This window comes from Meriones unguiculatus, chromosome 7, assembly GCF_030254825.1.
Source record: "Meriones unguiculatus strain TT.TT164.6M chromosome 7, Bangor_MerUng_6.1, whole genome shotgun sequence".
In the NCBI taxonomy this organism is placed as follows: domain Eukaryota; kingdom Metazoa; phylum Chordata; class Mammalia; order Rodentia; family Muridae; genus Meriones; species Meriones unguiculatus.
The window spans coordinates 45,299,260-45,326,969 of record NC_083355.1 but is presented as its reverse complement, the minus strand read 5'-3'; the positions used below and the strand labels follow the sequence as shown (position 1 = coordinate 45,326,969).

Below are 27,710 nucleotides of genomic sequence, written 5' to 3'. Positions count from 1 at the left end.
ATGTTGAGAGGAAGTCAATATAGACAGAGGAAAGTGCATTGTGGGATGTGGGTTAGGCACTGAGGTGTACAAGACAAATAGGAAGAAGTTGGAAATCTTCATGAGAAAGTCACAGTGGTGGAAGACCCTGTTGCCCTCCTGTTTCATACCTCAGCACTAGAAGCCATAACAGGTCTTGAAGAGTAAGTCTTTGTGGTGGCAGCCTCTGGGATCATCCTCCAAACCTGCTAAGCTTTTGCTGAAACATCAAAAAGACTTTCCCTTGAGTGAGCGTGCTCACCAGCTTCCACCCTGGCTCCACCTACTGGAACAGGAAACTGAAACATGTTACAACAGCCCTCCCATTCAGTTCTCTCCCCTATGCCTCCTGTTGGTGTCCACTCCTGTACTTACGGAAACCTTGGTTGAGAAATTCTGGTGGCCACTTTTAGGCTCCCAAAAGGCCTAGCAAAGCCTTTCTAAATCCTTGCTTTTGCCTAACATCCTCGGCTGCTGTGACCCAAATAAACATCATCATGTGAGGCCTGTAAGGCTGTTTGTTTTAACTAGCAAGCATCTCAACTAAGCTCTGGAGCAGATGGGCTATTGGGGTAAGGGAAAGGCCAACATTCAAGTCTGTATTCACCCCACTTTCGCTTCCTCTCCCCTGAGAAAAAAGAGGATGCTTTCAGAATAATGCTCAGGAAAGTAATTTCTTTTTGTCACAGAACTGGTTCCTCACAAGAGGCTTTGGCCTCTAGAAAAGACTCCAAGGTTGTATGAATGCCGCGGCCTCTTGAGGAAGCTGGACAGAGTGAAGGCTATGGTGCTGGCTCCATGCAAAAATGGTAGCACCATCTCAGGCCTTCCACACCAGCATCTGTATCATACCCATTTTCTGTAGTCTGAGTAAGTCAGACCATCCCGAAGCTGGTAGCTGGCACTAGGAAGGAAACAAGGTTAGCGTGTGCGCCCCTATGATCTTCCTAGGAAAAGGCTTCTCACCCTGCAGAGAACTGGACTCTCAGGGTCTACCTCCCTTTGCTTCGGCTTCGTAAAGTCAGTGACACCAGACATTTGTGTAAGGGCTATTCATGCTCAGCTCCACTGCTACATACAGTTGGATGTACAAGGTCAACGGCTCCATTCCGCTCTTTTGAACTGCACCCTGGCTGTCCTTCGATCAGCCCCTGAAGTAGGCACATGCTCTTAAGGGCACAGTGGGGATAGGCCGGCTTGTCAGGGCTACCTGCCTCTAAGGTCTTAAGGTTTGTTTTCTGGTGGTGTGCGATGGAGCCCAAGGTCCTGAAAGCACCGGCATGTCTCCTCTTTCCCTGCACTGGTTAACCGAGGAGGTTGAGGTATTAACAGCCCCTGCACTGGGACAAGAGAGTAGGATCGGGTGCATGGTGTCCGTGATATTCCAGTGTTTTTCAATGTTAACTGTATTAATGGAGAATGTGTGGCTTCCACCAAATAGGCCGAACCGGTTACAGGTTTACGGCATTCGTAATCGATGATATGTAACTGCTCAGACCCCATCCTGACCGCAGGTTGATAGTCCTTCACGTTTTCGGGGACTGGAGGCGGTACGAAACGATGTGGCGGTGAGAGAAGTCTGGACTCAGCCCTGACTTGGAGGAGTTGCTCATGGAGCAAGGAGCAGTTGGAATCGTCCCTTTACTTGGGCCTCAGTTTTCTTATCTGCAAAGTGCAATGATCTGGGCAAGCTGGTTTCAGAGACCTTTGTGATCGTACCCAGGTAAGGTCCTAAGCCCCGGAGCCAGGATAAAGGCTGGCCGGCGAGCCTAGGAGCGAGCGCGGTTCCAGCCCAGCACAGCCAGGGACCCCACCCCGCGCCCAGCGGGCAGTCTGGGTAGCGCGCCGCTTCCGCCCTCCACGTTGTTGTTCCTGGTTTAGGCCACACCTCCTTGGCCTGGGCTGTGGACGCTTCGCCTTCTGACCACTGCTGTTCGGGCCCCACGACGAAGGGTGTCTTCTGGAGTGGCACATTTTCAGTCCCCTCCCATGGCAGACACGGGTGGACAAAGAATTTAGGGGACGGGAAGGAAGGCTGGGTTTTGAATGGGCGGGCGATGTGCAGCAGGGGATGGGCCTGAGCACGACTGCGGAATTCCCCGGTAGGTGTCTCGCCCTCCGTCCACCCGGTGGCCTATCCGCACCCGCTCCTACAGCCCCGCAGACACTGGCCCTTTAAAAGGAAGGCTGGCGGCGCGGGGTGTCCATGTGGAGCTGCTCCATGCCGTGTTGTCCTGCCTGCCCATTGGTGGGCGGCCCGGTGATGTAGCCTAATAGGATGCGAACGCACTGCGGGGGGAGGAGCGGCGGCAAAACCCGGAGCCGGATCGGCGCGCCGCCCCTGTCAGGACTCGGGCGGCCGCGCCGTCAGCCCCGCCCAGGGGCGGGTCCCGGGGGGATTGCGACAGAGCGGGCGGCCGCGGGGTTCGGGTCCTGTCTGCGCGGGGCGCGGGGCGCGGGGCGCGGGGCGCGGGGCGCGGGGGTGGAACGACGGGTCCCCGGAGCCCGCCGTGGGCGCCCCGCGCGCGCGGGCCCGGCTGACGCGCGGCGGGCCGCGGAGGGGCTGCGGGCGAGGCGGCAGGGTACAAGCCGCGCGGGGCCCGGGGCCGTCTCCGCGCCCCCACCCGAGCCACGTGTGCGCGCGCGGGGGCGGGGCCAGTCCGGGCGCGACCCCGCCCTCGGCCCGACGCCGCGGCCCTGCGGGCGGGGGCTCCGGTCCGGGCTTTGGCTGCGGCCCCGGTGTAGTAGCGGGGGCGGCGGCCGGGGGCAGCGCGGCTCCTTCCCTTGTTGTGTGTGTCGGTGCCTCCTCGCCATCTTGTTGCAAAGCCCTTTCTTGTCGGCGGGACTCCGGGGGCCGCGGGGCGGGAGGCATCGGAAGGGAGGAAGAGGAAGAAGGAAGGAAGCAGGCAGTGCCGCCTTTTTTATTTTTTGCATCAATTTTTTTTAATTTGCAAATTTCTATTTTGCAAATATTTGGGGAGACATTGATTTTTCTCCCCGGGCTCCCCCGTTCTTTCCTGAGCAGTGCGCCGCGCCGCCCAGCCCTGTCGCCCCCCGGAGGTGATCCCTCCCTCCTGCCGGCCCGCCAGCCTGACCTGCGCTTGGCTCGCGGGCCGCAGCCTCGGCCCCGGCGCGCCCCCGGCCGCCCTCGGCGCGATGAGCATAGAGACGCTGCTGGAGGCGGCCCGCTTCCTGGAATGGCAAGCGCAGCAACAACAGAGAGCACGTGGTGAGCGGCCCGCCTGGGCCCCCGGGGCACTGGGCAGAGGGGGGGCCAGTGACCCCGACCCCCGAAACCACTGGAGATCGCAGGCAGACCCTTCTACGGCGCGACCTAGAAAGCCGGGCAGAGCACGGGCTCCCCGCAGGAGCTGCCGTCCCGGAGGGGTGATGCGAGCAGTGGAAATAATTAATGAATTCATTAACATGCAGAGAGGAACCCAGCTCCTGCGGGTGCCACCCTTGGCTGCCTGGCACCTCCAATACACCTTCAGTGGGGTGTCCTTAGGTGTGGGTGGCGGCGCCTAGGTACCATTGAGGGTGCGAGCCGAGGGCTGGGGAGAGGGATGTTGATGTGGGGTGGCGGACCCGCGTGTGCGTGCGTGTGTGCACCGAGATGTGTGATGGGAGCCGGGGAGCGGATGGACGGACGTGTACTGGTGTTTGTACAGCACACGAGTGGGCGTGTGCGTAACTGGGTGGGGGTGGGGAATACTCTACGCCGAGCTGCTCCTCGGATTCCCCGGCCCCGGTAGGAGGGTGCGGGGTGTGCTCCCGGCAGATCTACGCGCTGCTTGGGGCGGAGGCGGCCTTTGCAGAATGAAATGACATCGCTTGTCTTATGATCCTGGCCGGCCCCGCCTGACCCCGCCTCCTCGAGCTGGGCTGGGTCGCACGTCTAGCTTTGGCTGAGAGCTGCGCTGATTGGGTGCATGTGAGTGTCCCGCGGGTCGCTGGGGGCAGCCCCTCGGCCCCCCTGCCTTGCCCTGCTTTAGCCGGTGTGGAATGTGGCGTGTCTGCGCGTTTCAAACCCGCTCTTGGCTGGAATGTTGCGTGTGCCTGCGTCCCAAGCCCGTTGGTTACACGGAGTGGTGACGTAGGCAGGCCCCGCCCCCGACCACGTGCACGGGGGACACTCCCGCTGGGGACTGCGCGGCCCAGCCCTCCTCGCCTCGCGCTCGCCCGGGGGCGGGGCCTGGGCGGGGCTGGCGAGGGGCCTCGAGTCGGGTTGGGCTCCAGCTCTGGTTGCTGGCCATCTCCCCGGGAGAGCCTTTGCCCTGGGAAGGAGGAGCTCCCCTCACCCCGGCTCTCGTCGATCCTCCTGTTTCTGATCCTGTAGCGAGGGAAACCCTCCGTCTCAGGGTGACATCTACAACTAACATCTCACTCACCCACCGCCAGTGTCCCTACGACCCTCTGGCAGCACCCCGGCCACAATGGAATAAGCCAGCATGAGAGGGGCAAACTTTGGCGCGCCCTCAGGGAGGGTGGGCGAGGGTTTATGACCCTGCCCCCCACCCTTTGGCGGTGGTCCCTAGCCTTCGAGTGCTGCAGAGATAGGGGCTGAAGGGAAAAGACCCGCTTTCCTGATGCTTGTGAGGGCCTCGGTCCTGAAATGATGTGTGTGCACTCCCAGGGATTCCTGGTCCCCCTACCCCCTAGTCGGCAGTGTTGTGGAGAGTCTTCGCCCTCCTTCCCTTTTTTTCTGCCTATTGTTGCTTCAATGATGAGTCATGCAGGAGGTAGTAGTGTGTGTGTGTGAGTGTGTGAGTGTGTGTGTTGTGTGTGTGCCTGCGCACAAAGGCGCGCGCGCGCCTGCAGCTTGTTCTGCGCGGTGGGGCGGGAGGAGTGGTAGCCGGCAAGGGGCGGAGGAGCTGCAGGTCCGCAGGCCTAGTCAGGCCGACCAGCCTCTCAAGGTCAGGAGGCACCGGAGATGTGCAAGACCCAAGTGCTTGTGTTTTTGCCCAGTAGATGGTCTGGGGTATCTACCCACATGCCCCTCCCCTTTGTGTTTTGGGTCTTGAGCAGGGTCAAGCGATGGACAATGCTAGTGGTTAACCAGAATGGCAAGTGTGTGGTTTCTGCGTCGGATGTGGGAAGGGGGAGAATCAACGAGTTTGGAGAGTCATCGGCTGCTACTGTCAATATAATGCAGTTCAGGAGTGCTAGTTCTATCCCTACTGTGTGTGTACCAGGCAGTGTGCAAGAGGTAAACTCTTTCTTCACATTTACCTTCCTAGCCACATGGAAAATGGAAAAGGACCCCCTACAGCTACACTTTCACCTTTGCCCAGAGCTGACCAGTAAGGTGGTGGGGGCTCGTGGGCTCAGCTCTGCAAAGGAACCTGGGAAAAGCCCCCTTGAGAAATTGTATAGCCCTTTCCCAAACATTGAGTGCTGGGGAGAAGCAGAGTTCAGCTCACAGGTCGCAGCTGCTTGGTGTTGGATCAAAGAGTCCTGGAAAGCCAAACCAACTCCCAGAGCTCAAGTACAGAGATGGCCAGACCTGGTTCCCACAGGTTGAAACCTCCACAGTTGACACCAACCTGCTGACTAGAACTACCCATACTCTGAGATGTTTACCTCAGATAACCAACTCTGATCAGGAATTCTCTCATCCTTTCTGTTTCCACTGCAAGGTCAACACTGGTGTAGACCATTTTGCCCACACGACAAATTGGAGAGTATGATGCACATGGGAGCAAGTGTGAGAGAGAAGAGGGAAGACAAGGCCATTGCCAGGGGAGGGCTCAGCCTGGCATTGGCCAGCATCCGTGGAGACGACTTGGCCTCTCTTCTCCTTTGGTTGGAGGGAGCTTGCTGTCGTGTGCGGAGCTGCCTGGCCTCTGTCCTACCCTGGGCCTGCCTCTTGTGCCAAGCTCTGGCAGCAAAGAGGAGAATCCCTGTACATGCAGGGCTGTGGTAGCTTAGAAAGGTTGCGGGAAGCCAGTGCTCTCTCAGTCCAGAAGGTCTTGCTAACTTCACTGGGTATCTGTGTGGAGCCTGGAGGTGTGCGCGTGTGTATGAGGGAGAAGAGTACAGCCATGCGTCAGAACGTTGTTTAAAATGGCCTGAACACACAGTCTGCCTAGAGGAGGCCCCAGCAGCACTAGTGGGCTTTGCCCTCGGTGCACCCAGGGGACCCTGTGGGTGGCAAATGAGGTGGAGCTAGGGGCGGAAAGCTTTGGTGGATGGGCGCAGTCATGGTGCAGCTTCTGTTGTCCAGCAGGGTTGATAATGCTGGGCTGGGTGTGGTGGAGCCTCATTTGGTGAGTCCTTCCCATCTAGGAAGCATGACTTTTCGGAGAGCTTTAAAATACAGGCTTTATTTCAGCCCAGTACCTGTCTGTGGGGCCCCTGCCTGGGGAGCCAAGTGCTTGTTCTCCTGTTCTCCAGCCAGGGAGATGGCTGCACCAGTAAAACTCTCAGAGAATGGCCAGCTACCTGAGTTCCATCTCAGGAACCCACGGTTGGTAAAGAGGAACAGCTTCTGAAGGGGACCCCCTCCCGAAGTTGGAAAATAGTGGCTTAAAACATAAACTAGACCACTCAAAGGGGCTGTGTCCAGCCTCTGTTGAAAGTGTGCCGGCCAGAGCTGTCCCAGGCCCAGCTGCAGAAGGGCTCTGAAGCCAGACAGGCTTCTGTGCCTCTGTGGCCTGTGGGAAGCTGCAGCACAGGGCTGGTTTTCTCAGGGACTGTAACCTAGGTCACTGCTGACAGGGGGGGCAAGGCCTCCTTATTGGTGCAAGCCTGCCCTCCCCTTCCTGAAGGGCAGGAGAGGTGGGAAGAGGCCTGAAGATGCGGCCCTGAACTCTGCCTGCTGGGAAACATTTTATGATCCCTTCCCAACACTTCCCCTCTACTTCCTCCTCAGCTCCTTCCTTGCCTTGTGTGGCTGGAGATGGGCCTGCTTCTCTCAAAGCCTTGCCTTCCCAAAAGGCCATGGGGTCTTGGAGCTGAGAAGACCTGAGGGGGACTAGGCCCCTCCTTTCAACAGAGGACTTAGCCCTGGCCCCACATCACATGTCCTGTTTGGGGTGTGTCTCCAGGCAGAAAGGCCTGGGCCCCTTCCCGTACCTGGGGATGGTGATCTGGCCTGTACAAAAGCCATAGCCAGGGAACCTAACGGAGCCTAAGAGAAGACTGGTTCCTAGGTAGGGCTCCAGCCCGTTCTCAGCCAGCTCTTGAATAGGTCTGACTTTTCTGCTGGGCTTCCAGTAGAGATGCAGATGGGCATGATCTAGAAGTTGCCTGAGCCCAGTGGCCCTTTTCAACCTCTGCTGCCTCTACCTAGCTGGTCTTCCTTTCTGCCTGCCTCCTGCTTTTCCAAATCCTGCTGTCCTGCTGTAGACAGTACTGTAGGAGGGACACAGACAACAGCCTGAGAGAAATGGGTCCTAACAGGTTGGAAGAAAGGACAACCTATGTTCATTGCTCTGAGGAAAATTGAGGCCTCCGACTTAGCCTGGGAGCAGGAGTCCTGGGCCATTTTCTCATGAAGTAAATGTGTTTGCTCCCTCACTGGGGCTCTTGTGAGGAGTTATGGATGTCAGAAGACTCCTCGTGAGCTTTACATGGACAAGGGCAGGGCATTTGGCTAGGGGTCAGACTTGCAGTATAACTCAACAAATCATTTTTGTCTCTCTGCTCATTGTGAAACAAAGGTACTGCCCGATCCCCAGCAGGTGCGTGGTAAATTCTGTGGAAGGCCTCTCTGGGCTCCTGTGGTGATCCGACTTATTGCCGTCTCTCAGAGTTCATCTGTGTCCCTCCCTCTGGGTACTCCTGTTGGTCACCTGTCTCCATCCAGCTGTAGATCACCCAGCTTGCAACATCCCACCCCTCACTGCTCCTGCTTACCTTTTTATGAGCCCCGTCTTTGCCCTAACCCAGCCTGGCACCTTTTTTTTTTCCCCCGTCTCAACCCTGCCCCAGGCTGTGAGGTTCTCAGTGAGGAAGCAGGCTTGTGCTTTGTCTGTTCAGTGTTGTCATGGCTGAACATGCTTGGCTGTCTCTGGTGTCTCAGGCTGGGCAGAATGTCACTGTGCCTTGACTGGGACAAAGTTAGGGTTAAATGGGGCCCAGGCCCTGGGCTCTGCTGAGACCCCTGCGTGTTCTTTTTGTGTAGAGGAACAGGAGCGTCTTCGACTGGAGCGGGAACGGGAGAGAGAGCAGGAACAAAAGAGGGCAAGTAGCTTGGCCAGGTTGGCCCATGCCCTCCCTGTGGAGGAACCCCGCAACGAGGCTCCACCGCTACCATTGTCGCCGCCGGCACCGCCACCCGCGCCACCACCACCACTTGCTACCCCTACTCCACTGACCGTCATTCCTATTCCTGTGGTGACCAATTCCCCGCAGTCTCTACCCCCCCCTCCGCCACTGCCCCCCGCAGCCCAGCCTCTGCCCCTGGCACCTCGCCAGCCGGCCTTGGTCAGCCCGGGACTCGGCATCAAGGAGCCGGTTCCCCTGCCCACCAGGGCTCAGGTGCCCACCCCCACCCCCTTACTGCCGGACCCGAAGACCACAGCTGCACCCACCAGCAGCCCCAAGCCCCTGCAGCCCCTCCCTACCCCCATCCTGACCATTGCGCCACACCCTGGAGTCCAGCCTCAGCTGGCTCCCCAGCAGCCACCCCCGCCCACGCTTGGGACCCTCAAGTTGGCTCCAGTTGAAGAGGCCAAATCCAGCGAACAAAAGAAGAGGCCTGGGGGGTGAGTGGGGCCATGGGCAGAGGGGCCGGTGGGATGGGAGACAGCTGTCCATCCTGGGCTGGAGAGCACAAGAGAAGGTACCCTGGCCAGCTAGCCACTTTGGGAATGCCCAGGGCCACTTAGTCTCATAGTAAAGCATGTTCTGCTGACTGCTGTTCTTAGCTTTCTGAGTTGTGGGACCGGACCGCAGCAACGCTGGGAGTACAGCAGTAGTTCCCGGCCTTAAAGGACTGGATTCCAGAACCCCTCCAGGACCCGTCTCTCTTAATTGGAACAGTGGAATGGAGGGTTCTGGGGAGTGTGGGTTAGGAGCACAGAGGTACCCTCCAAGGGGCAGATGGGCTCAACACAGGGTCAACACTTCCAGTTTTCAGACAATGTTGGGGTCAGTGGCGGTATGGGTGCTGTGGGTCTGGAAGGTGGGATGCGGGCCTTCCTCCCTGAGCCTCCTTGTCTGCGTTTTCAGGATTGGAACCAGAGAAGTCCACAACAAATTGGAGAAGAACAGGTATGTGCGCATTCGTCCGCGTGACCCTGGGCCCGCCCCTCCTGGTTCCCCCAAAGCTTCCCTGGGTTGCCCTGCCTCCAGCTGGGCGCTGACTGACCAGCGCTCACCCCTTTCCCCAGGAGGGCCCATCTGAAGGAATGTTTTGAGACCCTGAAGCGCAACATCCCCAATGTGGACGACAAGAAGACTTCAAATCTGAGTGTGCTGCGGACAGCGCTGCGGTACATCCAGGTATGGGAGGGAGGGAGGGAGAGAGGGAGGGCGGGCCGGGCGGTGCCGTGCCGGCGGCAGCGCCAGCTTCCTCCTGCTGCCGGCAGGCTCCCCCGCCCGCCTCCACGCGGGCGCTGAGCACATGGCCTGGGTGACGTCAGCGGGGCTCCCGGCCCGGGAGGGGGCGGGCGGGAGGGCGCCTGCGCGAGAGCCGGCGCCGCACTCCCAGGCCTTCCCCTCCCCCACGTGGCGCGTCTGCTCGGCCCTGGGGTGACAAGGGCGCGAAGCGCGCCCACCACCTCCCTAGCCGCAGTGCCCCGGCGAGATCCGGACTCGGGTCAAGGGCGGTCACTAGTGTGGGGAAAGGATTCGGGAGGAACGGGGTGTCTGCGTTCACCTGGCAGTGCTCAGGATTACGGGCGGGGTGGGGCGCTGAGGCAGGCGGGGTGACAGCGCCAGGCCACTGAGCCTTAACTGTTTCCTTTCCGTGAGTGCTGGGAAGGGGTCCCCGCCGGTGGGGTCTCCTCTCCCTGGACCCAGGCTGCCCTCTGCAGCAGTGCGAGGTTGCTGTTGCCCTGGAAACCGCGTGCAGGGTTCCGCGTGCCCGGGAGGCGTTGTGGGGGATGGGCGCGGCGGGGTTTGGCAGCGCGGGAGACCAAACCGTTGGGAGTGGGAGGGACCTAGAGCTCCAAGTCGCGCTCGCGCGTGGGGGCAGGGCGAGGGGGTTTCCGTCCGCCCACTCGGGATGCTCGCGGGAGCGCCGCTGCATCCCAGCTTCCGTGGGAGGGGTGCCCGCACTCCCGCAGGGCTCGGCAGCTGGGTCACAACCCGGAGATGACCGGCCCGGCCCCGCCCTCCGCGCCGCCTCCCGAGCTTCCCGGCATCTGGGGGCGGGGCCGGCCGCCCGCGGTGACGCAGCGGACAGGTCCGCGTGGGTACGCGCGTGCTCCGAAAGGGCGGGGCCTCTCTTGGACCGAGGGGCTCCGAGGAGGCTGTGCCATGTCCTGTAGCTTATTTCCGTGATTTTACTGACTGTAGGCTTGGGCGTGATTCAGTTGTTTTTACCCTCGCAGCCTCCTAGCAGACCTCTGCCTTGTACTGTAACATTTACTTTGAACATCGGTTTTCTCATTTGATGATGCTAAGTAGAAAAGAAAGTACTATAGAGATGATAGAACTGAAAAAATATTAAAAAAATTTGTGGTCTCTAAACATGAATAGGAAGAGTGACTTCGAAGTCGGAGCTGGAGCAAGGCAAGTGCCTTTTTATAGATGTGTACTTGGGAAAAGGAGCCTTGCATAATGTGTGGATTTGAAAATAGCTCCGCTGCAGTAGAACCAGCTGAAGGAAACTCCCTAGGATCGTTCCTGATCTGACAAGGAAGTAGGAGGAGCCGCAAGCTGTTGCTTGCTTTGTCGTGGAAGCAGAAACAAGTCACAAGATTGAGGAAACCCTCTGTGGCATTAAGTGTTTTTAGTCATGCTCTGGGTCTGCTTCTGAGGACCAGAGACCAAAGAAAAAGGGATGAGATGAGGTGCTGCGGCAGATCCCGAAAGCCTTGAAGGGTGACGGGATCTCTTTGGGGGTGTTAGGAAAGGACATTTGCAGGATACATCTAGGTGAACTAGGCAGACTGGAGAACAGAATGGTTGTTTCTTGAGCAGGAGAGAGGAGAGAGGAGGGTGCTTGGATGTAAAAAATGGAAGGGTGGCTTAGGTGATCTTTGAAAGTTGATCTTGGAGAGAGTAGTAGGGCCCTGAGGACCTAGGGCTTCGGTTGTATGTCCAGAAGAGAAGGGCTATGGTAGGCCTGTTGTGATGCCACCTACCTTTAGTCTCAGCACTCTGACGGAGAGGCAGGTGGGCCAGAATTCTGGGCCAGCTAGGCTTGCATAGTAAGACCTTGTCTTGTAAGGGCAAGGGATGTTCTAGGAGGGTGTTGAGGCCCCAGTACTTCCCAGAGGTCATGGAGGACTTGAAGAAAGCCACAGAGACAAGAAGAACAGACGTGCATCGAGATTGACACCCAAAAATAAATGGGTTTAAATAAAGCCTCTTGAGTAGGGAGCTTTAGCTCAGAAGAGTATTTGCCTAACATTCCTGAGGCCTAGCACCACAGGAGAAACACAGGTAAAGTGGTGTGGACTAACCTTTGGCACTGGGGAAACCACCAGGGTCCCTAGGCTTGTGAGCCTAACTGTGAAAAGAGGGGGTTCTGGTTCCTGGCACTTAGTCTCCCTGACCCCAAGTGCAGCCTCTCTGTAAACAGCCGATAGCGCTCAGGGTGGCACTTCCAACTGAGAGAGGTTCAAGTGAGGGCCGAGTTACGGAGGGCCTGTGGCTGACGGGCCCTCTGATATCATGTGCAGCCCTCAGGGACAGAGCCAGGTGAGAGGACACACAGGTGAGGTGTGTAGGGTGAAGACAAGGTCTTCCTAGCAGAATATGGAGAGAAGCAGGTTAAAGTCAGAATGGTGGAGGGGGGCTGTGTATGGAACTAAAGACAGGTATGCCGAGGCCAGCCTGGTGCAGCTCTGGGCCTTGTGTTGTGGTCATTGGCAGTTTGAAGCTCTTGCTCACTGTATCAGGGACGCCCAGAGCTTGGGGCGGCTGGAGTATGGAGAAGTGGGGTCTAGTGGGTTGGATGCTGTGCTGTATTCTGTCAGGAGAAGCTGCTGAGCTGTGGCGAGAGTGTGGAAGCATGGGAGATGAGTCTGCTGGGTTCCCCGTGACGAGGGGAAGCTGGAGGGCGCAAGTCCGACACCCTCACCCAGTAGCAGGGTGGCAGGCTCCCAGATCCTCTGGGGCCTGAGTAAGCACACTGCTGGCCACTGATAGGGTCCAGGGCATAAACAGACAGTGGGATAGCCTTTACAGTCCCTTGCAGGTTGGACAGGGGCCGTGTGTGCTGAAACAGTTACTCTGGTCACGTGAGCCAAGTTGATAAAGATCCCTCACGAAGTTTAGTGCTCACATACATAGTAGGAGCACTGGGAAAGGCTGGGGCGGGAGGGTGTGGTGACGGGGGATTCCGGTGTGGTCCAGGAGTAGAAAGACCAGGGTGAGATAGCTCTGAGGGCAGAGGAGTCAAGACATGTCAGCGGGGTATGCATTGGAAAAGTTCTCCTGTGACTTACACTGTAGTAAGTGTCAGTAGTCAGTGTCACTAAGAAAGAGTGTGGCTCCCCGAAGGGGTGAGGGCAGGCTATCCATGTGTGAACAGCAAAGCAGGCCGGGTTCAGAGACAAGGTAATGTGGCGTGTCCATGGTCTTTGCACCTGGAGGAGACCCAGTGCTCTGGAAGTTAGGTGTTCAGAAGGTGGTCGAGAAACAGGCTCTGGAGTCAGCAAGGGTAACAGTTCCTTGACTGATGGACATGGCAGGGCTGATGTATCTAGGCCTAGGCTAAAGTGTTGGGGTCTGGAGGTCACGGGGGCACTTTATTACAGAAGGCAGCTGAAAACTGGGGCATGAGCAGGCCATAGGTGCTGCTCCGAAGCATGTGCAGAGGGAACGTAGGGGTGTTCCTGACTGGGGCTGGGCGGAGTCTGAAGAGGCGCTGTGGGTAAGGAGGGTCCTCCTGTGTTCTGCGGGAGGCAGGGGTGGCTTTGGTGAGGAAGCTGGTCTGGACTTTGTGGTGAGAAGTCTCTGGGGTATGCAGTCAGGTCTGGAGTACTCCAGTGCCCCGAGGTCCTTTGTTGTTGGCCAGTGCGGCACACCGCCGGTTTTTCAGGTTCACTGTCTTGTGAGGTCTGGAGGGTTGTGGGCTCCCCTGAGTGGGGAGCAGTGGATGGATTGCAAGCTGGGGAGGAAGCATGGTGGGCTAAGGTGCAGCTGAGTCCAGGGGCAGGACAGGCCACTGCTGCTGCCACGACAGTAGACGCCTGTGATGAGCACAGCGCTGTCACAGGGTCGAACAAGTACCCCTCCAAGGACAAAGGTGCCAAGGAGACACATGTGGTGGAAAGGAGTGCAGGTTCTTTGTGGGAGTTGGGTACAAGGAGGGCACTGTGGATTGAGTGACTGAACAGAGTAAGGTTAGTGGTGGAGAAGCTGTGAGGGAGTAAGATGGTCAGGGTAGTGTGGGGAAGGGTGCCAGACTTGGACCTGTCCTAGCTTCTTTTTTGAGGGGGCAGCTTTTGACAGGGTTTCCCTGATTAGCCCTGGCTCTCCTGGGCTCTGTAGCCCAGGCTGGTCTCGCATACACAGAGCTCTGCCTACCTCTGCCTCCAGAGTGCTGGATTAAAGGTGTGCACCACTACCGCCCAGCTCTGGGCTAACTTTTGGTGGTGCCTCCTTAGGCACCCACAGTGCCCCAGATGCAGGCTGGCCCTTATTGGGCAGAGTGATGGGATAGGAGGTGGGTGTGGCCTCCAGTCACTCTGGCCACTGTGTGTTGTCCGGAGCAGTGGATGGCCTTCTCCATCCTGATGCGCCCCGTGTATAGACATTTGCATCACAGTAACATTAGAATGGCAGTTAGGAAGTAGCAGCGGGATAATTTCATGTTGGGGGTCACCACATGAGGAGCTGTGTTAAAGGGCCGCAGCATAGGGAGGTGGAGAATTACTGGCCTGGAGGTTTTGAGGGCCATGGAGCCTGCGGTTGCTGCTAAGGACACCCTGCTGTCCCTTGCCCTGTCCCCAGTCCCTGAAGAGGAAGGAAAAGGAGTATGAACATGAGATGGAGCGGCTTGCACGGGAGAAGATTGCCACGCAGCAGCGGCTGGCGGAGCTCAAGCATGAGCTGAGCCAGTGGATGGACGTGTTGGAGATTGACCGTGTGCTCCGGCAGACGGGCCAGCCTGAGGATGATCAGGCCTCCACCTCTACAGCCTCTGGTGAGCCTGGGCCCTGGGCTGGTCCTCCCATTCTCGGATGTTCTCCTTCCTCCAGTAGGTTTCCCTGCTAGAACAGCGGCCATTTGTTCCGACTCCGCCCTACCCCAGAGCCCCAAGCTCACCCACGCCACTTGGGTCCCAAGCTCTTTTGACCTGCTCCCTGCCTTGCGTTCCCCAACAGAGGGCGAGGACAACATAGACGAGGACATGGAGGAAGACCGGGCAGGCCTGGGCCCCCCTAAGCTGAACCATCGTCCGCAGCCGGAGCTGCTGAAATCCACCCTGCCAGCCCCCAGCACCACCTCTGCACCTCTGCCTTCCCATCCGCACCCCCACCCTGTGGCCCTGTCCCCTGCCCACCTCCCTGTGCAGCAGCAGCAGCAGCAGCAGCAGCAGCAGCAGCAGCAGCAGCAGCAGCAACAGCAGCAGCAGCAGCAGCCACCACAGCAAAAGGCCCCTCTGCCAGCTCCCCCTCCCCCACCCGCCACCCCAGCCCAGACGCTGGTGCCAGCTCCAGCCCATCTGGTGGCCACGGCCGGGGGTGGCTCCACGGTCATTGCCCACACAGCCACCACCCACGCCTCAGTCATCCAGACTGTGAACCATGTTCTGCAGGGTCCCGGGGGCAAGCACATGGCCCACATTGCCCCCTCCACCCCCAGCCCTGCTGTGCAGCTGGCACCCGCCACACCTCCCATTGGCCACATCACAGTGCACCCTGCCACCCTCAACCATGTGGCCCACCTCGGCTCCCAGCTGCCCTTGTACCCACAGCCTGTGGCGGTGAGCCAGCCTGTGGCAGTGAGCCACATTGCCCACACCCTTTCACACCAGCAAGTGAATGGCACAGCCGGGCTGGGCCCCCCAGCCACTGTCATGGCAAAGCCAGCTGTGGGCGCCCAGGTGGTGCATCACCCCCAGCTGGTGGGCCAGACCGTGCTCAACCCTGTGACTATGGTCACCATGCCCTCCTTTCCAGTCAGCACACTCAAGCTAGCTTGAGATGAGGCCACTCAGGCCCCCAGTGGGGGCAGGGAAGGGGACCTGACTGCCCCTCTCCCACCCACCAGCTCCACACATTCCAGCCAGGCCCAGGCCCACCCCACTCACACCACCCCCAGGCCTCCTAGGGGAAGGGGGTGCAGAGACTCTGAGCCAGGGGAGGGGAGAGGAGGGAAGGGGACAGCTCCTTCCCGCCCCCAAGCAGTTGGGTGCAGGCAGGAAGTTACCCTGCTGCACTAGGACTTGGTAGACATGAGATGCTTTGGCGGACATTCTTGCCTACCCAGTCTGGTGCCAGCTCTTGGTGCCACTCCTGTCTCCCTACCTTGTTCCCCCAGGAAGTCTACGCTGTGGCTTATGTTCTCTGGCCTCTCCTTCCCTGGCCTGCCTTCCTGTGCTGTTGCTGCTATTGCTCTGTCTGGTGAGGTGGCTGAGCTCCCCAGCCTCAGAGTCCTGTGGGACCTCTGTGTTGGAAACAGGGAGCCCCAGAAAGGTGGGAAATGGGTGGTGAAGGGCCCAGCTCTGAGTACAGGTTACAAGTCCTACGATCTGGAGTCAGGCTAGGACAAGTGAATGCTTGGGCCTGGCAATCTCTGACCCACCTGTAGTCACTGCGACAGGTTACAGAAGAAACTATTTAGAATGAGTCTCAACCAACAATAAAATCCAGGCTGATGCCAAGTTCCCCGCACCTGTCCTTGGGCTTCTGGCCTCCAAAAAGCAGGCTAAGCTTAGGGCAGGGGAGGCGGGACCTGGTAGTCCTGCCTCCTACCCTAGTTCCTCTGGGCTTGGAGGAACTTCTTCCTTGGCTTTGACCCCACTTCCTGGTTCCTTGCTCTGCAGTGTTTCCCAGACCCTTGGGGTTAGGTGCTTCCTGCAGCTTGGGGGCACGGCCAGCAACGGCTCTGGGAGCAAAGCTGAAATCCTGGGCCTTTTCCATCTCCCTCCACCACCTCAGTGGCAATTTTGAGACCCCTTCCTGGTGGCTGCTGCAGTGTCCACCATGGAAAGGGCCTTTGCTGGGCGGAAACAAGGCTCAGCTTGTGTTTGGGAAGAGTGAGAGTCCCGTGCTTTCCTGCCTCTGCTTTTGCAGACCGCTTTGGCTTCTCTTTTTACGTGGATATTTATTACAAGTGGCCTTGTGTCAGACACTCAGTTACGCGTGTGCATATTCAGCTCCCACTGGACACTCACCATTGGCCTTTCAGTGTGGGTCAGGAAGCAAGTGTCCCTAAGATATAAAGTTTGGGGGCTAAGGCAGTCGAGGGGCCAGAAGGGAGGGCTCCGGGTCCTTGCGATGACGTGAGCAAGGCACTGAGGCCAGCGAAGGTCTTGAACACATTTTCCCTTGAAGACTCCTCAGATGCCTCAGAGCCCAGGTCCTTCTGGCCCTAGGAGTACCCCAGGGCCCTTCATTATTGTCTCCTGGGGTGGGAAATGGTGGCTAGGACCAGGTCTCCACCCTGTCGCAGAAATCCCAACCCACAAGGTGGCTGCAGCCACCTCTACCACACCCTGACTCTGGGGCCACCTCCACTCTGCTCTGTGTTGTGACAGCAGAGTCTGGTGCTGGCACGGTCAGCCCACTTGTCCCATTTCCCCCGTGTCTTGAGGCCAGTTCCAGAGGTCACACCATTGTGTTGGCCCAGGCCCGCACAGATACCTCATCATCTACCCGCCCCTCCCCCCAACAGGGGTTCCTCCAGATCTAGTGCCGAATGACTATGTCCAGATTGGTGATGATGGGTGTCGTTGCTGTTTTTGTTGTTTGTGACTGCTGTGTGCCCAAGTGGGCAGCCACCTCCCAGCCCCTTCTTGGGCATTTCCCCCTTGAGAGCTGTTAGGACCACATCTGTCCTCACCCTGTGGGACCGCCTGGCCCTTCCCTTCCTATCCCTTCCAGCCTGGGACACACACACACACACACACACACACACAAACCTTACCTCTCATGCGTGTTTTACCTGTGCTGTTTGGAGTGGCTCACTGCCTGGGATCTTTACCTCGGGGAGGAAGAGTGGGGAGAGTGGTTCCCTGGGGGCCAAAGAAGGGCAGAGGATGCCTGGAGGGTAGTTGGGTCACCATAGTCTCTCTCTAGGAAGAGCTGCTTCTCCCCTCCCCCCCCATCCCAGGGTACCACTCCCAATCCCCAAAGAGGTGGCCCTTGTTTACAGTGAGGACTCGGTCACTGTGTCTGTTTCCTGAAATATGAATTGTAGCGACCCCAGACTGTAGAGATTTTTATGTGTTTGGGTACATCTGCTGTGTGGGAAAAAAAAAAAAAGTACAAAAACCCTAATTTTGTACATATTGTATTTTTACTATTGAACTGTATTCTAGTGGCTGTTCATGCTCTGAGACTTTAGGTGTTGAGACATGAATACTATCCATGTAATAAGCACTTGCCTGGAATAAAATATAAAACTGAAATAAATCTGCACTGAAACCTGAGACGGAGCCGCCAGCTTCAGCATCTGGGTCATTTCATTGCGAGAAGCAGAGGCCTGCAGGGGCCAATCAGCTAGAAGCTGCAGGAGGCCGATGCAGGAGGATGAAGGACGTTGGGTGATGGCCTGAGTTACAGAACTAAGGCCCTGGCACAGGGGTTCCAGAGCTTAGTTGTGAGCCAGAATGGCAGCTCACGACTAACTCCACTTCCAGGGTAGCCCACACCCTTTTCTGGCTTCTGGGCCACATGCCTGCAAAACCCCACACACATCTCGGGAAGACAAGCTGGTTAAATAGTGGTGGCACACACCGTCAATCCCAGCACTCGGGGGAGAGGCAGGCAGATCCCGGAGTCTGAGGCCAGCCTGGCTTACAAAGTGAATTCCAGGATAGCCACGGGTACATGGAGAAACTGGGTGTGTGTGTGTGGGGGGGGGCTGTGGTGTGGGAGTGGGTGGGTGGGTGCCTGTGGTGTGTGTTTGGGGGGGGGCTGTGGTGTGGGAGTGTGGGAGTGGGTGGGTGGGTGCCTGTGGTGTATGTGTGTGGGGGGCTGTGGTGTGGGGGGGGCTGTGGTGTGGGAGTGGGTGGGTGGGTGTCTGTGGTGTGGGTGTGTGTGGGGTGCCTGTGGTGTGTGGGGGGGGGGCTGTGGTGTGTGTGTGGGGGGTGCCTGTGGTGTGGGTGTGTGTGGGGTGCCTGTGGTGTGGGTGTGTGTGGGGTGCCTGTGGTGTGGGTGTGGGGTGCCTGTGGTGTAGGTGTGTGGGTGGGGGGGCTGTGGTGTGGGTGGGTGGGTGCCTGTGGTGTGGGTGGGGGCTGTGGTGTGGGAGTGGGTGGGTGGGTGCCTGTGGTGTGGGGTGTGTGGGGGGGGGCTGTGGTGTGGGTGTGGGGGGGGCTGTGGTGTGGGGTGTGGGGGGGGCTGTGGTGTGTGTGTGGGGGTGTGTGCCTGTGGTGTGGGGGGGGCTGTGGTGTGGGGTGTGGGGTGTGTGGGGTGTGTGGGGTGCCTGTGGTGTGTGTGGGGGCTGTGGTGTGTGTGTGGGGGCTGTGGTGTGTGTGGGGTGCCTGTGGTGTGTGTGGGGGCTGTGGTGTGTGTGGGGGGCTGTGGTGTGTGTGTGGGGGCTGTGGTGTGTGTGTGGGGGCTGTGGTGTGTGTGTGGGGGCTGTGGTGTGTGTGTGGGGCTGTGGTGTGTGGGGTGCCTGTGGTGTGTGTGGGGGCTGTGGTGTGTGTGTGGGGCTGTGGTGTGTGTGGGGGGCTGTGGTGTGTGTGTGGGGCTGTGGTGTGTGTGGGGGGCTGTGGTGTGTGGGGTGCCTGTGGTGTGTGGGGGGCTGTGGTGTGTGTGGGGGGGCTGTGGTGTGTGTGTGGTGTGGATGTGTGTGTGGTGTGGGTGTGTGTGGGGGTTGTGGTGTGTGTGTGGTGTGGTGTGGGGGGGGCTGTGGTGTGTGGGGTGCCTGTGGTGTGTGGGGGGCTGTGGTATGGTATACACCTTTAGTCCCAGCAGAGATGTGCACCAGAAGCAGGTAGATCCAAACAGGACGGCCTGCTCTTACTCTGGGGTGTTTAAGGATCTGGCTTATATCTGTGACAGCCCAGGGGAGTAAATATGTCAAGAGCTAATCATTTTGAGCAAATCAGAAATGGCCAGTTGCAACTTGCTGGTTAGGACTACAATTCTGAGCTTTGCCTATTCCAGTAAATTTTCCCTCAGTGTTAGGCACCTCTGACCTGGCCTTCTGGGGATAGACTGGGGATGGATGGATGGATAGATAGATAGATGGATAGCAGAGGCTATTCCCCAGGACCTGGGACAGATAGTGAGGGGCTTCTCAAAGCCACCTTGGGTCCTGACAATTCATTCTATAAAGCTGGGTGAGTTTGGGGGTCCATGGATCCAGGGAGCCAAGACCTCAGCTGGGCACAGAAGCTCCATCTCCAGCCTCACTGTGGGAAGGCTGTCTTGGAGGCAGGTGGCAGAGAAGATCAGGGAGCTGTGCCAGGTGTGAGGTAGGCATCTCCCTGAGGTCTGACCCTCTCAGCACCCTTCCTAGGATGGGGGGGGCTGTCATTACCCTCAGGAGGAAATGCTGACCATACATGACTTGGAGACTTGTCTTCTGGAGGGTCAGTGCTAAGAAGCGTCAGTTACCACCTCCCCTGCCAGCCTCATCAGCTCTTCTGACTCATGAGGTGCGGGCGCTCTCTGCTGGTGGCACTGGGAAGAGCGGTCCTGCCAGGGCTAGGGTGAATGTGTGGAGTGCTCGCAGTCGTGGGACTGTGCTGGCATTGGGAATGTCACCCGAGAGCTGGGGCGCATCTTCAGGGTGGCTAACAAGCCCCTTCCTTCCCTGTGCTCAGAGCTCCTGCTCTGTAAGAGCACTCGTCATGGAGTCATGGAAGTTGTGTCCACAAAGCCAGAAGGCCAGCCCAGACTCCAGAGAGCCCAGCCAGCAGTCCAGGTGGAGCGCGGAGGGTGGGGTGTGGAACCGGGTTACTCCCGGGCTGCTTTGCCCAGACCTTTGGTGAAGGTGGTCACAGTAGGATTTAAATAATTACTCTGGCTATGGAACCTGCTAGGCAGGGAGGAGTGTTTCCCTTAGGGGCCTTACAAGTCCCCTCGAACAAGCTTTGTGTTGTCCCAGTTTTCCCTGGCCTGCTCTGGCCATCAGTCTGTACTGTCTTAACAGCTGGGGCCAGACTGCTAGGGCTATGGACTACAACATGCGGCTTATAAGACACTGTCCGTGGACCCTCACGGCTCAGAAGGTAGGAGTTATAGGTAACTCTATAAAGATGCGACCAGAAGCACTCCGGGCAGGGAGGGGCAAATGGGATTTATCGCCAGGCCCTTTCCATGCCTTTATAGGAGCAGCATCCTCCAGCTACCTCCCCAGTCTGACCCAACCAGTGCTCAGCAGGCCTTCCAGTGCTATGAGAGCTGGAGGCTAGTGTCAGCCCCCATGAGGGCCCACTCACTTCTCTTACACCATTCTTGCTTTTTATTTTTAAGCTGTCACCCTTTACTGTTGGATCATGGAATGTAGAGAACTATCTAACACATGACCAGCCAGTCCTATAAGCAGCCACCAGAGCCTCAGGAATTGCCAAACGCATTTTATTGGTCTGTTACATTGAAGAGTATAGTTTCTGAGCAAAACAAAACCAACCAACCAATCAAACAAGTGAACAAAAAAACAAAAACAGAACCCCAAACCCCATACACTCTGCTCCTCACAAAATCAGAGTCACTAAGGCAGGCACACATTGGCCACTCGTGCTTGGTGGAGGCCGAGGGATCATGAACAGGGTGGGCAATGGGGTGGGCTGGCCCCAAAGCCGTGCAGTACCCAGGGGTAAGGGAGGGCAGGGAGGGCCGTGTGGCTTTCAAATGCATTAAGTCTGTGGACCCTAGTGACTTCTGGGCAGGAGCCGGGCAAGGTGTGGGCTGCGGGCCCCAGACCTGGCCTGCATGTGCCGGATTGGGGCGAGGGCAGGAGAGGAATGTGGGGATAACAGAATAAACAGGCAGCATGCCTAGGCCTTGGGTTCAGGGCTGGGCACCCTGAACACTCCTCCAAGGGCCTTTCTGGGTTCGCAGGCCTCTCAGCACCCCAAGAAGCATGTGCAAAGTGGAGCTAGCCTTATCTCTCACTAGGGATGAAGAGGAACTGCCGGGAACTCCACTCCCTCAGCCCCAGGCCTGTCCTGGGAAGAAGGCTGCGACAGGACTTTCTTACCCATTCTCCCTGGGGCTCCTTCGGGGAGCGAGCACACCCACCGTCCCCCATCCACATCGGCAAGTGTGCTACTCGTGTGCAGGGCACTAGCAAGGGCAGGGTTGAGGACAGGGACAGTGTGCAGACGGGGGTGGGGAGTTCATGGGGTCGCCCTGGTGGCCAGAGGCCGTGGCAGTGCTGCTGAGATGGGCTGTTCTTACCCAGGGCTCACAGCTCATGGCCCCAGTCTCAAGAGAGCCTGGACAGAAGCCCGGGTCTCCCGCCCTAGGACAAATGCCTGAATAGGCAGCTTGTGGAGACCACAAAAGGTCTCAGGAGAGATTCGGCACAGAGCTCCTCACCCCATGCAACTCTTGCTCGATGAGGCTCAGCCCACTGCAGACCCCACTACCCTTTCAGGCCCAGGCTGCCTGGGAAGAGCCATCGGGAAACAGTCCAGGCCGAGAGGCTGCAGATGGCAGTGGGGCTATTCTAAGTTGTTTGATTGGAGAACAGAGACAGCCACTCTCCCCGAAGCCGACCCCTCCCACCCAGATGTGATCCACAGGCATCCTGACCCCGACTTGCCAGGCAGGGCCAGCATTGACACTCACATCTCAGGCTCACAGTCACTCTGTTAGGTTACACAGCTGAGTGGTGGGGTTGGCAGAGGTGGGGTAGGGTATGAGGTGAGGCAGTCTAGGCTCTGGTGACCTCTGCCTCTCCCTGCTGGAGCTCAGGGCCTGGGACCCGGGCTCTCTGCTCTGACAGCCTCTCCTCCCCCTGGCTGCAGCCCTCACTTGTTGTCCATGAGCATCTGCACCTTGTGGACCAAGTCCCGGGCAATCCTCAGGATCTCCTGGGCATCATGGCGCTCAGCCCGCTCTGGGAGAAAACAGGGACAATTAGGGAGGCTGGGAGGAGGGAAACCCTTGCTTAGTTTCGCCTGCTATGCTCCTGACACCTGCCTATGAGGAAGGGATCCTAGAATTCCTGAGCCCTCCAACTCTGCCCAGGCCAGGACTTGGGGCCCCATGCCCCACTAGGGGGCAGCCAGAATGGCTGGATCAGCTCATACCATTGAAGAACTTGATGATGTCAGTGAAGTCCATGTTGTTGTCGCGGATGATCTCCCTGTAGGCCTCCACCAGGGCCAGGGCGATGAACAGGACAAAGTGCTCTGAGGAGATGTGCCTGGCCGCCCAGATCACCTCCCACACTGCAAACACGTCCTCATACAGCAGCTCTGGGGACAGGAGGGAGCTGGCGCTCAACAGTCGAGGCACGGGGCTTGGAGGTGCCTCGTGGAGTGAGCGCCAGCAGCTGGGTTCTCCCCACCGCACACGGCTCAGCCTGGCTCCAGAATGGGGGCTATATCCCAGAGCAAGCGCCTACCCCCTTCTCTTGGTGATTCTTGCAGACGCTATGTACTCCCCAATATTAGTGTTCAGGGAAGCTGTAGTTTCCACAAGGTCCCTGTGACAAAGTGAACCCAGCCTGTGCCATGGAGATGCCTCACAAGCATGTGAGCATAGGCCCAGACAACCTTAGTAAGACAGGCAGGGCAGGGCAGACACACAGTACGCAGTGAAGTTGGAACACCACTGATTTAGGGGAAGAGAGCTCTCAGCCTGCCCTGGCCACCACAGTCCCACCATCCTACCTATGAGACTGGCCTTGAATTCCTGGTGACCCTCCTGCTGTGCTCGGAGTGCTGGGATTGTAGGCATGTGCCATGATGCCCAGGCCTACCCACTTCTCACCTCTTTTAAAATCCAGCAGGAACCAGCGGTAACAGAAGTAGAAGTGGGTGTAGTCTCCATTTTGATGCATCAGCTCAAATAGCTCTGAGTCCAAGATCTCGGGGGAGAGGGAGAAGCAGAGGTGAGCTGCTTCTCCGCCACCTTCCCCCACAGCCCTGGGCTGCCTTCAGCCATGCACTGCCATGTCTGCCCCACTGGCAGCTGTGCCCTGCTGTTCTTGTTCCCCCCTTCCCTCTCTCCCCCCGTCAGCTGCATTCTTTTTGCAGTTACTCCAGTTTCTGGGCATTTGATTTAAACACCAACCCCACTTCTCACCAAAACAGGCTCAAGCATGCGTACACACTGCTGCTCAGTTTGTAACACAGATAACAGTATTTATCTGTGCCATGCTGGGGGTGAAACCCAGTTCTTCAATGGTATGAGCTGATCCAGCCATTCTGGCTGCCCCCTAGTGGGGCATGGGGCCCCAAGTCCTGGCCTGGGCAGAGTTGGAGGGCTCAGGAATTCTAGGATCCCTTCCCCATAGGCAGGTCTCATGTGTAGACAGCACTTTACCTGAAGCCATTTTTGTTTGTTTTTGTTTTCGAGACAGGGTTTCTCTGTGTAGCCTTGGCTGTCCTGGACTTGCTTTGTAGACCAGACTGGCCTGGAACTCAAATTGATCCACCTGCCTCTGCCTCCTGAGTTCTGGATTACAGGCGTGTGCTACCACACCCAGCTTCTAGACTTTGTTTTTAAACATTTAAATTTATTTCACTTAAAAAATTCTTTGCTTTTAGTTTATGTGCATTGGTGTTTTGCCTGCATGTACGTGTGTGTGAGGGCACTGGATTCCCTGGAACAGGAGCTACAAACAGTTGTGAGCCGTCATGTGGGTGCTGGGGACTAACCCTGGAACTAAACTCTGGAAGAGCAGCCTGTGTTCTTAACCATGAAGCCATCTCTCCAGCCCCAACTAATTAACTCAGTGTTTTCATGTATGTGCCTATGTGTGTTCACGGGTGAACCAGGGTGCACGGGCACACTGCGTGGGTGCTGACCAGGGGCCTCGGGGGCCATTTTGTCAGTGCCATCCACCTTCCTTTTAATACTTTTTGGATACAAGGTCTTTTACTGGCCTGGAACTCAAAGCAGGTCTTCTGGCCAGAGACACCAGGGGTCTGCCTGTGTCCCCTTCCCAGCACTGGGATCATAAGCCACTGTATGACTTTAAAAACAAAACTATTGGATTCCAACTCAGCCCTAGACTAAGATATTTCTCCAGCCCTGTTGAGTTACTTATTTTTACTTGAGACAGGTCCTCACACTGTTGCCTAGCACTACTGATTTCACTGCTTCTACATCCCAGGTACTGGATTACAAGCATTTGCCTGGCAGCATTTTTTTTTTAAATGAAGGAAATTCAGCTATGATTAGTGTCACATGCCAGTAATCCCAGCACTCAAGGAGGCAGAGGCAGGAGGATTGCTACAAATTCAAGACCAGCCCCTAAAGTAAATAAATGTGAAGTGAAGTGGATGTGTAAAGGGCATTTCTGGCCCAGTCTCTAGCTCTTCCCTGTGGCTGATGAGCAGGCCCCGGAGGCGGCTGCAGCACTCACCTGGATGAGGGAACGCATGCTGGCAAAGTGGGTGTCCATGGCACCCCCGTTGGGGAAGTTTTGGCTCATCCTCTTCATGAGGTGGCTGAAGCAGCTGTAGGCCAGCTGGTCTGTGAGAAGGGAATGAGGTCCCCGCAACACCCGGGGAAGACTGGGGAACAGCCCACACCTTCTAAACTCATCATCCTTTCTCCCGTTTTGTCACTTGGAACCAAGTTCCACTTTGGGAAGCCCCATGCCCCAGCCCTTACCGTTGTCAAGGATGACCAGGAGAGGTGCCAGGAGGTCACACATGCCCTGCACATAGCCCACATCCAGGTGCTCCCACACGTAGCTGAAATGCCAGAGATGGCCATTGTGGCTATGTCATTCTCTTTCTTTGGGGACTGTCATAGACATGGATCCTACAACGTTCTGTTGCTCACATCAGCCTTTCTTACCACAACCCTGAAACCTCTCCTACAAGCTCTACCCCATGAGGCAATGACCTTTGTCACCAAGGCACTTCATTAGAGGACAGCAAGGGAGATGGAAGGCCACCACAGTGTGGTATAAAGGGCGGTGAAGACAGGGACGCATCCGGAAGACTGCGGGGCTGCAGGGGGGGCTGCAGGGACAGTGCTCCACATGGAGGCTGAATCTGGGATGCAGTGTGTGTGGGGGGGATGGTCCTGCAGGGCCAGCGCTGCAGACGGGATGCGGGAAGACCTGACACACACAGCAGGGGAAACCAGTGGCCCAGGCTGGGCCCCGTGTCTCCCATAGCCCGCCGCCAGCAGTACCTGCACATGATGTCTCTGAGCCGCTCCAGGTTGGGGGTCGTGAAGTACCAGTAGTTGCGGTCACACCTCTGCACGTCCTTGTCTATGCGGTGCAGATTTAAGGCCACGGTGTCCAGTAATTCTATCTGGAAAAGTGGGTGTCCCTCAGAGGTAAGGCTGGCCAGCCACACTCAGGTTGGGGCAGGAGATGGTACCCAAACAAAAGAAAGCCCAGCCAACGAAGAGAGCTCTGAGAACAGTGGCCTCTCGGTGGCGCTCAGAGAGCTCTCTCAGGATTGCCACCCCACCCACTCTCCCCTTGCGGCCAGTCCCCAGGCTTTAGGGGGTCAGGGCTCTGACAGCAGTGTCAGGGAGCGTCCACCTACAGTATAGGCTGCAGCGCACACAGCTGCCAGCTCCTCCCCTGCTTCAAGCTCACTGGCAGGTGCAGGCTGCTCCTCGCCTGGATGGTGGGGTTCAGAGAAAGTGTGGGCCGCAGCGGCCGGCCCTTCGGAGCCTTCTTCTCCACCACCGTCCTCCTCAAAGCCCACACTCTGGGCCTCATCAAGGCTGGACTGTATGCCTGAGGCCACAGAGTAGTTGCGCGAGGAAGGCAGCCCAGAGTCCGGAGAGTCAAACTCCACTGACTGCTGCTCTGCGGCGGCCACGCCGGGAATCCCAGTTCCTGGTTCCTGTTCCTGCTTTGGTCTGGGATCTTCAGGGTCCTGAGGCCCCGGGGGCTCTAGGTCGTCCACAGAGATAAACACCTGGTGGGGTAAACAGACAGTGGCCCATCCAGCACAACAGGGTCAGCATGGATCAGCATGGAGCTGGGAAGGGGAATTTCTTCACATTTCTTCCTCCCACCCTCAAGTCCCAACACAGCCCCTGGGCACCAAACTGGCTTCTGACCCAGCCAACCAAGAGAATAGGCTTTGGGCAAAAAAGACAGGCATGCAGGTTCAATGCACTCCACAGCTTCTGGGGCGGGGGGGGGGGGGGGAGAGCAGAGACGCTTGTTTGGTTTGTTTTTGTTTTTCAAGACAAGTTTTCTCTGTGTAGCCCTGGCTGTCCTGGAACTCTCTCTATAGACCAGGCTGGCCGCCAACTCAGAGCTCTGTCTGCCTCTGCCTCCTGAGTACTGGGAATAAAGGTGTGCCATCACCACCGCCCATGCTTCTTGAAAGATTCTTTTTTTTTTTTAAATCATGTGTTGCATGTAGGTATGTGCACCTGGGCAGGTACCCATCAAGGCTAGGGCCACTAGGAACTGACCTCTGCAAAAGCAGTATGTGACCTTAATAGCTGAGCCATCTATAGCCCCTAAGCTCCAACTCTTGGTAGCCAGCCATTCTACAAAGTCCTGAAGTCATAAGGAGCCCTGGAGAGCTGCCCGGGAGTCCTGAACGTGACTGCTGAGGTGTGGTGGGGAGATTGAACTGCCTTTTAGGAATAGCAAGTTCTTATTTTAGGCGCTGAATGTTGAGCAGATAAGACAGGAAACTTCTGTAGCAATACCAAGTCAGTCACATTGTCTTCAAAGTGTAGAAGTCAAAGGAAACAATGTTAGTCTCCAGACACTTGTGCAGAAGTAGAAGGAAACAATCTACTGACTGCCGGAAGCCCACCATGCTGAACAAGTCCCACGGAAACGACCCACCCACCCACACACTGCCTTTCCCTCATCTTTTTCTAATGGGACAGTGCAGTCTAAGGGATGCTACAGGTTTTCAGTCTGGGCAAGCACTCTGAAACATTGAGTAAAGCCGCATTTGTGGAAGTCTGTAGCCCAGGCTGGCCTGCTGCTGCCCAGCCTCCAGGTATTGGCATTACAGGAGTACACAATAGGCTCAGACTTGTTCTCATGTGCTTACTATGACTCTGCATATACGGGAGGTGGGGTGGGGGGAAGACAGTGGCGATGCGTGTGTCATGCTGCACATATGGCCAGAGGACAGTTTTTGCAGTCAGTCTCTCCTCTGACCTGTGAGGGAGTTCTGGGAGCAAACTCAGGCCATCAGACTTACACAGCAAGCACCTTTCTTGCTGAGCCCTCTCACCGTCCCACACTCAGGTGTTTGTAAATGCCAGAACACAAGTGTGCTCAAGAGCAAGGGATCAGGAGCAGCACAGGAGGAGAATGTA

The 27,710-nt window shown here is 57.4% G+C and overlaps 2 protein-coding genes across 4 annotated transcripts in view; one reads left to right on the top strand and one right to left on the bottom strand.

Moving 5' to 3' along the window:
- The first annotated feature begins 2,074 nt into the window (after window positions 1–2,074).
- Mnt (MAX network transcriptional repressor) lies at window positions 2,075–17,740 on the top strand. 2 transcript variants are annotated; one of them, XM_060387317.1, is made up of 6 exons: window positions 2,075–2,120; window positions 8,147–8,729; window positions 9,196–9,237; window positions 9,357–9,468; window positions 14,095–14,287; window positions 14,469–17,740. In XM_060387317.1, exons 1-6 carry the CDS (start codon window positions 2,090–2,092, stop codon window positions 15,287–15,289), a joined length of 1,782 nt encoding a protein of 593 aa, XP_060243300.1. In that variant the 5' UTR covers window positions 2,075–2,089; the 3' UTR covers window positions 15,290–17,740. The 2 variants fall into 2 exon arrangements, with proteins under 2 accessions (XP_060243300.1, XP_021497774.2); XM_021642099.2 differs by lacking the exon at window positions 2,075–2,120 and adding an exon at window positions 2,670–3,247.
- A 3,079-nt stretch (window positions 17,741–20,819) lies between these two features.
- The window catches only part of Sgsm2 (small G protein signaling modulator 2), a 41,395-nt gene continuing 34,504 nt past the window's right edge, over window positions 20,820–27,710 (bottom strand). For both annotated transcript variants that reach the window (XM_021642078.2, XM_021642079.2), the window contains 7 exons: window positions 25,952–26,332; window positions 25,587–25,711; window positions 25,056–25,138; window positions 24,805–24,914; window positions 23,205–23,301; window positions 22,520–22,687; window positions 20,820–22,326 (listed from right to left, as the gene is read on the bottom strand). In XM_021642078.2, coding sequence (XP_021497753.1) covers window positions 22,238–22,326; window positions 22,520–22,687; window positions 23,205–23,301; window positions 24,805–24,914; window positions 25,056–25,138; window positions 25,587–25,711; window positions 25,952–26,332 — 1,053 coding nt within the window. In that variant the 3' untranslated portion in view covers window positions 20,820–22,237. The remainder of the gene's footprint in view (window positions 22,327–22,519; window positions 22,688–23,204; window positions 23,302–24,804; window positions 24,915–25,055; window positions 25,139–25,586; window positions 25,712–25,951; window positions 26,333–27,710) is intronic.

Excerpts from the sequence above, each read along its gene's own strand:
- Mnt (XM_021642099.2), top strand. The coding sequence starts at position 3,175 with ATGAGCATAGAGACGCTGCTGGAGGCGGCCCGCTTCCTGGAATGGCAA. Across the intron at positions 9,469-14,094 it reads CAGCGCTGCGGTACATCCAG|TCCCTGAAGAGGAAGGAAAA; the intron begins GTATGGGAGGGA and ends CCCTGTCCCCAG. Across the intron at positions 14,288-14,468 it reads CTCCACCTCTACAGCCTCTG|AGGGCGAGGACAACATAGAC; the intron begins GTGAGCCTGGGC and ends GTTCCCCAACAG.